This window comes from Mytilus trossulus, chromosome 3, assembly GCF_036588685.1.
Source record: "Mytilus trossulus isolate FHL-02 chromosome 3, PNRI_Mtr1.1.1.hap1, whole genome shotgun sequence".
NCBI lineage: Eukaryota > Metazoa > Mollusca > Bivalvia > Mytilida > Mytilidae > Mytilus > Mytilus trossulus.
The window spans coordinates 24507165-24521020 of record NC_086375.1 but is presented as its reverse complement, the minus strand read 5'-3'; the positions used below and the strand labels follow the sequence as shown (position 1 = coordinate 24521020).

The 13856-nt window shown below is 30.9% G+C and overlaps 1 protein-coding gene across 7 annotated transcripts in view; it reads left to right on the top strand.

The window, feature by feature from the left end:
• LOC134710833 (nesprin-1-like) overlaps positions 1-13856 on the top strand; it is a 51317-nt gene that overhangs the window by 18423 nt on the left and 19038 nt on the right. For all 7 annotated transcript variants that reach the window (XM_063571236.1, XM_063571235.1, XM_063571233.1 and 4 more), the window contains 13 exons: positions 233-565; positions 923-1056; positions 1678-1870; positions 2331-2963; positions 3351-3677; positions 4073-4393; positions 4860-5174; positions 6967-7133; positions 7563-7725; positions 8196-8383; positions 9303-9453; positions 9886-10206; positions 11687-11884. In XM_063571236.1, the coding sequence (XP_063427306.1) occupies positions 233-565; positions 923-1056; positions 1678-1870; positions 2331-2963; positions 3351-3677; positions 4073-4393; positions 4860-5174; positions 6967-7133; positions 7563-7725; positions 8196-8383; positions 9303-9453; positions 9886-10206; positions 11687-11884 (3444 nt within the window). The remainder of the gene's footprint in view (positions 1-232; positions 566-922; positions 1057-1677; positions 1871-2330; positions 2964-3350; positions 3678-4072; positions 4394-4859; positions 5175-6966; positions 7134-7562; positions 7726-8195; positions 8384-9302; positions 9454-9885; positions 10207-11686; positions 11885-13856) is intronic.

Genomic DNA, 13856 nt, shown 5'->3' with positions numbered 1-13856 from the left:
CCATCATTCTTATAATGATTGAAAAATCTTTACTTTTTTTGAATGAAATTGGTTGTATTTGTAGTTAATAAAATTAATAAAAGTTAAAACAAGGAACTGTTTCATGACAATTTTCTTTTAATCTTGATTAATAATCGACTGTCCTTGATGGACAAAATAAAGAGTTTTGATTTCGACAGTTAAAATGTTTTATAGACAAATTGAATTACATATTTGATTAATATGATTTTAGATGCTGCAGCAAACTTTGAAAGCCAAAGAAGAAGAAATAGATCATGCTCGTAGTCTTGGAGAACGATTAGTTGAATTAAGTCATGATTCTCCTGGTTGTCAACGCAGCATTCAATCTAGTCTAGATCACCTTAACAAAAGGTGGCAGCACTTGTTTGATCAGGTTCAGGATCTCCAGAGCATTTTGAATGAACTTCTGAGTCAGTGGGAAGCTTATCATAAAGAATTACAGGGAGTTAATCAAGTGTTGTCTGAGACAGAATATTGTCTGAGTAGATATTCAACTGTTGGAGCTGATCTCATCACACTGAGGATGCAAGTAGAAAAATTAAAGGTAAGTAGATATTTTGCTGTCTACATTGTACATGTGTTCGGTCAGTGTTTGATTAAGAATCCTTTTTCAATGATTTTTTTAGCCTTAGTACTTAATGTCTATGATTAAAGGTTTATTTACCTTTCTGTAACAGACTTATATCTGTTGGAAATTTTTTTTTACAGTAAAGGAAAATAAAGATTGATTAATTTGGTGTTTCCAATGTGCTTTTATGAATTTATCTTCAGTAGGGACGTTCAAAGCCAAGCATTTAAAAACCAAGGTTATACAAAATTAAAATACTTGGAGAGCTGTGTTACCAAAAATATTGACAAATGTTGATTGGAAGTGCATCAAAATTATCATTCTGTATTACAGGGTCTTCAAAGTGATGTGAATAAGAATACACAGAAATATGACAGATGTTTAGCTTTAGGTTCTCAGTTGATGCAAGTTTGTGAGACTCCAGCCAAACAAGACATTCAGAAGGCTCTTGCAGAATTACAGAGCAGGTTTGTTTTTTATTCTCTTAAATTCTCAGTGTACATCAATAAAAAATATTGGCATTTGTTTACCACCATAGAATATTAGAGTAAAAATCAATCACCCTTTGTGCTGCTGCTGCTAGCATCATGCAGTAACTAAAAGTATATGTGTGATATACATCAAATACAACTGCAACACAGTGACAAAATTAAAAAAAAAAAAAAACATCGTCGGCCATGGATAAAAAAAATAACCTAAATTTAAAATTTGCTCAGATTATTTGAAAATACTTATTTCACCAGAGACATCATTTATTGTAATAGAAAGAAAATATTTATAATTCTAATCAATTTGAAAATTTATGCTCTGTCTGTCTTTTGATTTGAGATTTCGATGCAATGCATGCTATATACATGTATAGTGAATTCTTAGGATAAATGACAAAAGTTGGACTGGTCCCTTCCACAACAGGTTGAAGAGATCTAAAGAGATCAACGTTAACATAAACACACCTTTTTACTTTTACAAATTAAGTCTGAGATGGAGAGTAGTCTCATTGGTACTCAAATCACATCTTCTTATATCTACTCATCAATGAACTGTTATTTGATGAAGACCTCTAAAAAATGTCTTATTTCCGATCATAGGTGGCAAAGCATGACAGGTGATCTCCGTGACAGGTTAGCCATGTTTGAAGCATGCTTGACTCAATGGCAACAATACGAACAGGAGTATAACAAAGCCAGGAGATGGCTTGATGCCAAAGAGAGGCTCTGTAATGAACTAGTAGCCATTAGGGAAGATAGCAGCAGGAGGGATGAATGTCTACAAGAAAGCAAGGTTTGTACAAATGCTATGTTATGATATTGAAAGAAAAAAACATTCAAACTATAAAACAAAAGCAGCAATTTGAAAGTCCAATTTTCTGAAATAACAACTTCAAACATCATTCTTGCTACTGTTTACCAGTTTTTCTTTCAAATTTTACTTATTTTTACCAGTTGAGTAAAACAGACACAATTTTGCCTCATTTATTAAGTAAAATGCCAAAAAATGTTTCTAGGCTGAATTCACAATTTATTTCTGTGCAATATTGATTCATCATGAATAAAAAAATGCCATAAATAAACATTTTTGACAGCACCATGCAAGCAAAAATTTGTAGATGCAGATCAAAATTGCATTAATTATATGGTAGGTATTCTAGACAGTATCTCCTTAAACATTGCTGAAAAAAAGAACATAAGAAAGCTGTTTATTATGAAATTAATTTATTTATTGTTTGTATTTTTATTTTTAGACTCTACAACGAGATCTGGACAACTTCCAAACACAATTATCTAGTCTTTACCATCTAAGTGATTCCGTTACTAAAAACATGGACAATTCATCAATCGTAAATCTTACCTCGCGTCTTTCCTCATTGGAACAAAGAGTCATGGCATTAAGACAAATCTTATCAAAACAGGTAGAAGCATTACAAGGTGATTTATCACAGCGCCAAAGATTCAAAGCATTATTCGATTCAGTGACGGCATTCGTTAATCGTGCAGCTAGGACACTTGGTGAAACCGAACCAGTAAAGACATCAGATACATTAGTGTTACAAAATCGACATGCCAAACTTAAACTTTTAACCTCAGAATTTGCTGATAACATGACCGAACTAGACAATTTGAATGATCTTGGATATAGACTTGCCCTCGATGAAACTAGTGCGATTAATTTACGAGAACTGAACCATAAATGGCATGAGTTATATAGTGAGGCCAAAGAAAGGAGTAAGGACGTGCAAGGTCATTTACTTGCACAACAAGATTTTACTGGAAAATGTGACACTTGGATGACCTTCTTAGCTGAGACTGAGCAAGATCTGTCCACTGATATTGGCAGCAATTTACCAGAACTAGTCAGTCAGCTGAGGAAATGTGAGGTAAGTTAGACTAGTTCTCATAACTTTAATTTCATGATTCTTGAAAAAGTTGATTATAGAAGAAATTCAGCAATTTTCTTTCTCAATCTTTTTAATTATAAAAACTTTTTCTCGTTGTTGAAGGCAGTACAGTTGCTGATATCAACATTATTTAAACTCTAGGTGATAATTATCTCATTGATAATCATACCACATATGTAATTTTTTGGGGTGTTTTAAACATATAAATATTCTAAATCTTTAAAAAAAAAAAAGTATTTAACCTGTTAAAATTATATTTTATTCAAGCTATTAAATTTAAGTGGTGCAAAACTTTCAAACTGTGTTTAGGAGAGTTGTGCATTGGTCTAATCATTCAATAATTTCCTTCATTTTTTTGCTTTACAGAAATTTGAATCAGATATGTACAGTAAACAACAAATCCTCCATGCCATTATCAGCGATGGTCAGAAAATGATGAGAGATGGTGAAGTAGAAAACAAAAAAGAATTCCAAAATAAACTCCAACTATTGGCTGAACAGTGGCAGAGTGTAGTCAGAAGAGCCAATCAGAAAAAGGCTATGATTGAAGCCTCCATAAAACAATGGAGGGATTTCAATGATCTTACAGGGAAGCTTCGTGATTGGTTGGCCAATAAGGAGTATGCAATGACAGCATTTGATGTGGATTCTGTCTCGCTGCAAAAAGTCAAGAATATACTAGAAAAAGCCCAGGTGTGTAAACATTATATACCAATGATAAGTATAAGTTTGTCTCGCTCTTTGACCAAAGGGGGATCCCAGTATATTTTCCCCTTGGTCTTCAATGAATGAGTTTACTGGATTGTGTGAACAGATACTTTTTGATCAAATTGGTGATGACTTTTAGTTTTAGTTATAAAATTAATATCGTGAAGTTTATCAAGAACAGTATAAAAAAGAATTTAACTATTCAAAAATAAATGTGTTTTTCTTTATCTTATATATTTATTACAATGCAACAAAATTATTTTATCCTTATATGTGATAAAAGCTAAAAATGAGGTGAAATTTAAGGACACAAAGCTTACTCAATATGTATCCCCTTGAAAAATATTTCATTTCATTGAAATATTTTCCATTTAAAACAGAACATGCAAAATGAATTCAAACTGCAAGAAGAATCACTGAATCAGATTAAGGAACATTCAAAGCCACTGTTACAGAATGGCAATGATAAAGCCAGGGAACAAATCAGAGTCAGTACGGCACAGTTACAACAACACTGGCACCAACTTAACACCAAGTTAGATGAGCAGTGTGAACATCTGGAAGGAGTGTTAAAACAATGGCAAGAGTGTGAAGGAGAAATTGATGATATTCTGTCCTGGTTAAAGGATACAAGATTGACCCTTACGGCAGAGTTACCTACTGCATATGATCAGTTGCAGGCTGAACTCAGTAAATGCAAGGTGATTATAAAGACTTTTAATAGATATTATTTTTCTAAAAGATTATAAATGTTCAAATTCTTCTATATATAATTCTAATGACTATAATCATTTAAGGAAATATTTTTAAAAAGGTTGAATAAAGAAAACAAACTTTACATGAATAAATTTAGTTATGAATAAGTTGATGTTTTAATGAGGTCAAAATGACAATACATTTTTTGTAATACTATTTTACAACAACAATATGTAATGAAAAATATTGGAAAATATGAAAATACACTTTATATCAGATAGATTCAGAGTTAGAAAGTCTATTTAGGGTCTTGAACTGTAAAAGGTTTGAGCTTTTTGTGAAGAATTTACTGTTACTTTGAAAGGAAAAACTATAATAATGAGCTTTTTTCTTAGTGTTGTTCATTTAAAACGGATTTCTTCATATTTACTAAAGAATTTCAATATAATTCTATATCTTATCAAATTTTAGGACATTGAAGCTGAATTTGCTAACAGTGAATCTAAAAAACAATCTCTATTGGAAAAAGAGCGAAAACTAGGGGAGATAATTCAACCAGAAGATTTGAATGTTTTGCATCAGAGGATAAGGTTACTCAACAAACAGTGGGATGAACTACGCAATCAAGCACTGTTACGACAACAGAAAATAACTGACAATATGTGCCGATGGGGAAGCTTCAGCGATCGTGTCAGAGAAATGCATGACTGGATGGAAAAAATGGAAATCAAGGTCGTTTCTAGTCAAGAATATCATATTGAAGATTTGTTACGCAAACTGCAGCAGGTAAGAATTTATATGTTACTATTTAAAATGTATATATTCATCATACATATCTTAATTACATTTTGATATCATTCATACAATGTGTTATTTTTCAATCATGTGACGTCTGCTGAATTTTGTTTCATTTGGTTGAGTCTCTTTTCATTATCTTTTACATTTTCATTGTACTGATGTTATCATTTGCTTTACTTTGTCATTCTTTATAGTGTAAATCTCAAAAGCATTTTATGATGATTTATTTTGATCAAATGATACTTTAACTATAAGAATTGACATTCCTTCAGATACATTTTAATTCATTATTTTTTATTTGCTGTATAGAAAGAGGTAAGGATTGAATGAGTTATGTCACAAATGCATGTTTTCCTCAAATCTAAAATGATGTAAGATTGTCACAAGCTTTTGCCCTTTTTTCACTTTGTCCTATAACTTCACTTTGTGTTTAATGTATCCCCATGGTCAGTCACTGCCATTCACAAAATATAGTCAAAGGTCTCAAATTCAAAATGACAAATAGTAAAAAATCTTAGTCACAATTTACAAGTAGTCAGAAGCTAATGTCACAAAATTACAAGTAGAAATCAGTCACAGAATTTGAAAATGATTTAAAGTTTCAACCATAAAATTTTACTATGAGTAGTAAATCTCAATCACAAGATTTGAAAGATGTAAAAAGTCTCAGAATTTTGAATCCCAAATTTTACAATGGTCCTGGTTTAAATTAGATAAAAAAAAATTGTTTGAATAAAAATCTTTTGAAAGAACTAGTTTTAATACTATTGAGTATATTCTGATAAACAGTTATAGGTTTCGGCATCACAGTTTTATAAATAGATAATAAATTGAAAAAAATATCCTCCCACAAAAGTAAATGAATAGTTGGTGCCTTTAATGTTTTAAAAATTGTTTGTTAACTTGTAAATGCACAGTCCTTTTCATACCACTGGATTAACAAATATGTTTATGATATAAGTAATTGTAGACTATCTATAATTAATTGAAGAATACCTTTTAAATGAATTATTGATCTGCACTCATTCATAGCATACCTTTATTTACCTGTATCATTTAATTATTGAATAACCACCAAAGGTCAAAAGGTACTGTATTTACAAATACTATATAGAATATATTTTGTTATACCAGAGAGTAAAAGATGCACATTCAGTCAACACTGACAAAATGGTGAGATTATGGTTGAGGTGGTGTTAAACGAATAACAAATAGTGTAATAAGATATTAGAAACTACTTTTTGATAGTCTAGGTTTATTCGATCAACATTGATATAATTTCTTATGACTATAAAATCTAACCTGGACCTTGTAATTTGTTTAAAAAAATTGATACTAATACCATGTAAAAGATTATTATAACATTTTGTAGAAATCAAATAAGTATGGTATCATTAATGTAGATATTATAGATTACTAGATCTAATAGGGTTTTGGTGATTTAATTTTATTGCCATATGTATATCTAGTATGGTATGTTAAGATTTTTGTCCATATTCGTGAATGGAAAGAAAAATGGTCTTTCCCATGACATGTTATTTACTCACAGACACAAATTATTCATCTGTTAATAAATCATTGAACAGCTTTAAATCTCTATTTCATCAACTCTGAAAATATTAATTGAAAGTAGGTAACTGTTTTCAAAACTGAAAAAAATGCCTGTCTTGTTCTCACATTTATACTTATTTCATTATAAAATATCATCATCTTTTCATTTTTCAAGTATTTTATATCCACCAGTGAAAGAATTTTAGATTTTTTTTTATTCTTTTAACAGGATTACAGAGATGAAATGGCTGACAAAGAATCTGTGAAAATGGAACTAGTGAACCAGGGTCAGCAATTAGCTAAAGTCAGCAGTGAAGTACGAGCAGCCGACATAGAGGGCAAACTTCTGAGGTTAGAGGACAAATGGCAACATGTCACCTCTGTTATGTCCTTCAGGTAGGTTATCCTTGTGTAGTAAATCAGACAATTTTTAGTGATGGGAAATGACTACCCTGATGTCTTTTGACTTTATAAAAGGGTTTTATTTTCAAGCAATACTTAATAATGTCCATACCATTTATTTTTCTAAAATTCACTCAATTTATTAGAATTTTTTGTATACAGCAATACTCATTTGATTTGTAATATTAAACTCAAGATTAACTGTTTAAACTAACAGTAATATGGAAGACAGTAGCCCCTCTTATTTTCTACTGTTTCATAAAAGTGATAGTTATAGAAGTTGGGAAGTTAACTATACTCTTCTAAAATTGGCAAGTTTCAAATTATTCATCAACAAACAAATTTTGAAAAAAATAATTTATACTACAAATTAAATTCTTTGAAATAAGTGATATTTAAATAAGAATGTTATTTGTTTTTCAGACAACGAAAACTGCAGGAAACATTGTTAGCAGTCCAACAATTAGACAGCAGCATGGCTAACTTGAGAAAGTGGCTAGCTAGTATTGAACATGACTTAAGCACCCCTATTATATACAGAGAATGCAGTTTACTAGAGATTCAACAAAACCTACAGCATCAACAGGTATGGGAAATAACTCTTCTAACACTTGACTTTTATTTTTAAGAAGAAATCTGATGAATCATATATACCGTAATCTGATTTTTGAAAATCTGGTTCTTGTTTGACTTTCTTTTAATTGTAGTCCTCAACACAAGTAAAGTATTTATATTTATTACAATCATTTGATTGAAAAACACTTTGTTAAAAATTGAAAAAAAAATGCTTCACAATTAGGTTAATCATCTATCTGACCTTGCAATCAAAAATAATTATTTTCAACAGTTTAGATAGAAAAAAATATGATAACACATTTTGTCATGTCCATTTTGGTAATAACACTTTGTATGTAATAGACTTCTTTTCTGTCAGATCTTTTTGAACTAAGTCCTCTTGATGACAGTCTATCTAGAAATACTTTTTAAATGCAGTAAAAAAAAAATTGTACCTTAAGTTTCAGCACTAATCTTATAGCACATTATTTGATATTTAAGGAGATACAGAAGGATATAGAACACCACAGTGCTGGAGTAGGATCTGTTCTGAATCTCTGTGAGGTGCTCCTACATGATACTGATGCCTGTCCATCAGAGAAAGAATTTGAAGCCTTACAAACTGCCATGAAATCTCTGGATAAAAGGTGGAGGACCATCTGTAAACTGTCACCTGATATGAGAGTCAGGTGAGTAAAATGGGTCATGTGACTCCTGTAATAGAGAAATCAATTACTTGTCTATTGTTAAAGACTTTATGTTGACCTTATGATGGATATTTGCTTGTTTTTGTTATTGGGTTTTTGTGTCTATGGCATACACTCTGCATCTCTTTAATTACTTTATTTTTAACAGTATTATTGCACATGCCCATTTGGATTCAGAAGACTTCAAGAGCCTTTATTGTTTGAACACATCAAACCAGGAAAGTTTGATCTAATTAGTTAAGCATAAATTATGCAGTTTCATTTCAACAATCTGATTTAAGCAGCTAGCAATTTAAAAAAAAAATTCAGTTCCCGTCTACATATTTTCTTTCTTCTTGAAATGAAAAAACAAACAATAAATTAGTTAACACTAGAAGGCTTTATGTTTTAGTTTTGTTTGAAATCTTTAAATGCAGATTTTATCTTGCAGTGTGCACATAAACTGTAACACTTAATTTAATTAATTTTCATATCAAATTTGAAAAAAATTGTATACTTTAACTGATAAACAAATATTTAAACACTTATCAACCAGTTCAAAAGGTAACAATCTTTGTTTTAAGTCATCAGCTATCACAATTCTTAGATGAGCAGTCAATATTCTAAGTCTATCATTATAGCAAATGATTTAACAGACAACACTTTGAATACATTGAAACCTGTCACATGTAATTCAATGAACTCTTTTGGTCTGAAAATATTGTTTCAGAATTGACATTTTCTCTGTTTTGATAGTGATAGTTGTTCTGTTTAAATAGAACAATTGTTAAAATTTTGTAAGAATATGTGTTGAATATCTTGATACAAGTGTTCATTTTATGCAGAGGGACTGATTTTGAAGGTTCAAGTTTGATAGGTTTCACTGTACAAACTTATCAAGGCTATTTTATTATTTGAACAGAATTGAAGAGACATGGGGATTATGGCAGAACTTGTTAGATGATTGTAAGAGGTTCTGTAACTGGTTAGATGACAAAGAGAGAGACGTCAGTGATCTCTGTCTAGATACCCCCTCCATAGGACCAACCAAAGAGGAGGTTGTTAGATTTGAGGTAAGAAATGTACCAAAAAATAACAATTGTAGAAATTTAGTTGGGTCCTAGGGGCTTTTTTCCTATCTAAAGGTTCTCTAGAGGAATGAAAATAAGTTCATGAGATTCAAATGACTGTCAGTTTTCCCGTTTTAACGATGTTTTTCCACCATTGTTATTTTGGTCTAAATATCTGAAATGATTTTAAAAAAACTTTTCATGAAATGAAATGAAATTTACCAATACAATAACAGTGAATTTATGCTGGTATGATTATATCTATAAAACATTATGATTTTATACAAAAACTTTTATTTTTAAGCTTTTGTTTAAGGGAGAGTCAAGTTCTATTAATTATGAAATTCAGTAGAAGACATTACATTGAAACGAAGATTACTGAAAATTTTGAAAAAGATATTTTTTTATTTATTTTATTTTATTTTTCAATTTCAGTCCTTACAGAAAGAAATCCATGAAAAATTATCCACATTAGAAGACATTAACAAACAATATAGAAAATTGGCGCGAGAGGGCAGAACTGATCACTCAGGGCTACTCAAACAAAATATGCAAGACGCCAATGACCGATGGGACAAACTACAACAGTATGTCTCATCGATCATGAGAGGAATGAAACAGTCCGCCAATTTACGACAAGATTTCAATCATAATCGAGATTTGATGTACAACTGGTTGACACAAATCCAAGTTCAGCAGACCAACATAGAGCACCTGTCTTCCATGGATGTTCCAAACAAACTCAGGGAAATTGAGGTTAGTTGGGATTTACTTTTCATACAATATAAAAAAAAAATAAGATGTAGTATAATTGCCAATGACAGTCTTCAAACTAAGCCCAAGAATTTGCATCAAAATGATGTTGAATAAAAAGTGAACTTATCTCCTGCACCACTTAGAAAACACAATATTTTCAAATTAAACTGTCACATCAATTATATTATGTTAGTTCACAGATGCCACATGGTTTCTTTCTCAATTCATAGGTGACAATTACAAGAAGAGATTAAAATAAATACACAATACCAATCAAGAAATGTATCTTTTTTTTCTTATATATATGTGATTTTGATTTTTTTACAAAATTTATTAATTTCAATAAATTGCAAGATCAAAATATTAAAAAAAAAAACATATTTAAAAATAATTGGGTTTTCAAATTAATCTTAAAAGTCAGGATAAACAACATCAAGAACAATTCCAAAAAAAAATTTAATTAAACACCAAAAATTAGGAAAAAAGGGGGAGGGTCAACCCCATAAGTGCCTGTGCATTTTCCCTAAACTTTAAAAGTTTAACAATTTTGTGTTTTAAACATCTGTTTGTTGTAATAATATCAGTCCCCTTATCAGTATGAAATGACAGATTTATAGCACTACTTAACCATTTTATAATTGAGAGAAGATATGAAATTTTCACTTTCTTGTGCATGGATGTTGGACTGATGAGACAACTCTCCACAAGAGACCAAATGACATAGAAATTAACAACAATAGGTCACTTCAACAATGAGCTAAGGGAGCTACCATTTGATTTTTATGGGGGGCTAGGATGAAAAATTTTGTCCTGCATTTTTTTTTAGCTGTAATCTCTGAACTGCCTTTTTATTTTTCACTCTGTTTGGTCCTGCCTATTTTTTTGGTTTATCCTGACTTTTTTTACCTAAATTGTCGTCCTGACTTTTTTTTGCAAGTGTCTCATCCTGCCTTTTTTTTACTAAAAACTCCTGTCCTGTCTATTTTTTTCAAATTTCATCCTAGCCCCCCCCCCCCCCCCCCCCCAACCCCCTCCACCTAAAAATCAAATGGTAGCTCCCTAAGTCCATACCACATAGTCCGCTCCAAAAGTCCCTGAAATGACAAATGTAGAACAATTCAAACAAGAAAACTGTTCTTTTAATTCTTTTCAAATTCAAGTAGTTATTTTTTTTAAACCATGAAAATAATACCAGCCAAAATACATAAATCCACAATAATGTAAATTATTTTGATTATTGTATTGATTGTCATCAAATTATGCAATTTCAGTTGCCATATTTGTTACCATGGTTTAATTTTTGCATTTTCTTTTCCTTCATCCTAAGATTCAGTAAAGATCAATTTACATGAAGAATTATTTTAGCATCTTCATCTCAATTACAAAATATGTGAGAAAAAAAAACCTCTTTTCTCAAAATTTCCAATTTTAAGGTAAACAGATAAAATTTTCAACAATATCATATTTTTGTACATTTTAGAAACTACAAGATGAAATAAATAGTAAGCAAAAGAAGTTAGACTATTTAGAACAGGCTGCTGTTGACCTCATGCAGAAAGGAGATAGCAAAGATGCCATAAGGGTCCAGAGAGAGCTTGATGACTTCAAACAGTTTTCTTCCCAGGTCATTGGCAAGGTCAATGATTACCATAGTGAATTGGAACATGTCATTGCTAAGGTACTATATTCTTATTCATATTTCGCCTTCGGTCTCAAGTAATGAATTAGCTTAACTTCTCTATGAGGGGTGAAGCTTACATATAATATCTCTGTTTAAAGAAACAAACTATAGCTGGCCAGTGACCTTGACCCTAGTATATAAGCACCTGTTCCATAATAACTTGTCATTATTTTTCTAGAGGGTTGAAGTGAACACTTCACATAAGTTCTTTTTAGTTATTTTATTTTTATCTTAAATTTGGCAGAAAGTTATTAAAGTTACATTAACTTGTCTACGATGTACGACAAGTTCTAATGTTATTTTGTTATTTACAAATAATAATTCCTCAATTGTCTACGATGTATGACAATTGTTGATGGAAATGAATTTAAAAATTTCTTGTCTACGATGTATGACAAGTGTTCATGGAAATTAATTAAATATTTTATTGTCTACGATGTATGACAATTTTATATATTCATTAAGTTTTTGCCTAATAGCACATTTGTTACTTATTTCATACTCCTGTTTGTTAAACAGGTAGATATTTAAAAGTATTTCTATTCACCTGAAGGTCGTGAGTACTTTTCACAATTTACACGTGTTTTACCTGCACAGGTACACATTTTTGTATTACAATGGCTGAATTTGTTTATGCAAATGTATTGTTTGTGCAAGATGTTTAGAATGATGTTTACACTTACAAGGGTGATGGTTATGATTTTCATCACCTCTGGAATGTTTTAGAAATTAAAGATGATAAATTTAATAGGAATACGTATTTTGAATAAATCCTCTTCTTAAACAGTTATAAAACCTAGTAGTTTTATAATAGATCATAATGGCATGGCAATTGGAAATAATTGACAAAGCAACAGAACCTGTAAAAAGTAAGTTTTAAAATCTAGTGTTACTTGTATAACTTCAAAATCTACTTGATTTGTGATTGTTTCTAACGAAAGTGCTGTTGAGATTTAGATAGGCATGTATATTGATACATTTACTATTTATTATTAATGTAGTAAAGAACCTGTATGAATCATGAGGTTTGAGACAGTTTCACTGCCTTCAACTCTAGCAGAGTTTGTAGAGAAACCTGCTGCTATATTTGAATTTTGCCATTAGAGGCTTACTTTAATGAAGATTTAGTTCTAAATTTTGATCTTATCTACTGAAATGATACGGTGTATGTACCTCCTTTTGGAGTATGTGCCATGGCTGATGATAGTCCAGCCGGAGTTGAATTTGATACGTCTTTTGATCCTGCATTAAGGTCTTTTGATCCTGCATTAAGGTTTTCAGAAGCCTTCAAGGCTTCTTTTAGTGAGATTAATGGTCCGTTATCTCATCCTGTTTGTTGAACAGTTTAATCATGATTTTGATAAAATCAGGAATATATAGTTCATAGAGGAAATACTATCACACTGAGAACTGTGACAATCCTAGTGTGTCTAGGATAATTAAAAAATCGAAATGGCAATGCCTAGACAGGCCCACTCTGTGGTTTCAAAGATGCAGGAAACCCAGAGATACTTTATTAAGGGGTTGATCATCACCCCTATTGTTGAGTTGGCTATTTCTTGTTGTAAGAATGAGCCATTGGATCTTGATAATACAAGGATTTTATTGTAAAATTATATATGTTTGTTTTACTATGGTTTTCTGGTTAAACCCATAGGAGATGCTCAGAAATATTTAGATGATAAAACTTATTTGTAATTCTGTTGTGATAGTTGCTTTATCACATTTCTAGTTATGATTGCAAAAAGCAAACTTAGTGTTTATACAAAGATTCTAAAGCAAATTATAGATTCCTTGGAAGAGGTTCCAGGTCTAGCAATTAATTTACTCCCAGCTGTTATGGGAAAGGCAATATCATTTTTTTAACTGCAGAGGCTCTGTTGGTCAACAGGGCGACTATACTAGTAGGCAATTCCCTTCATTAAGAGGGAGAGGTTTCCAAAAAGAGAACAGAGAATCTTGAAGAGGT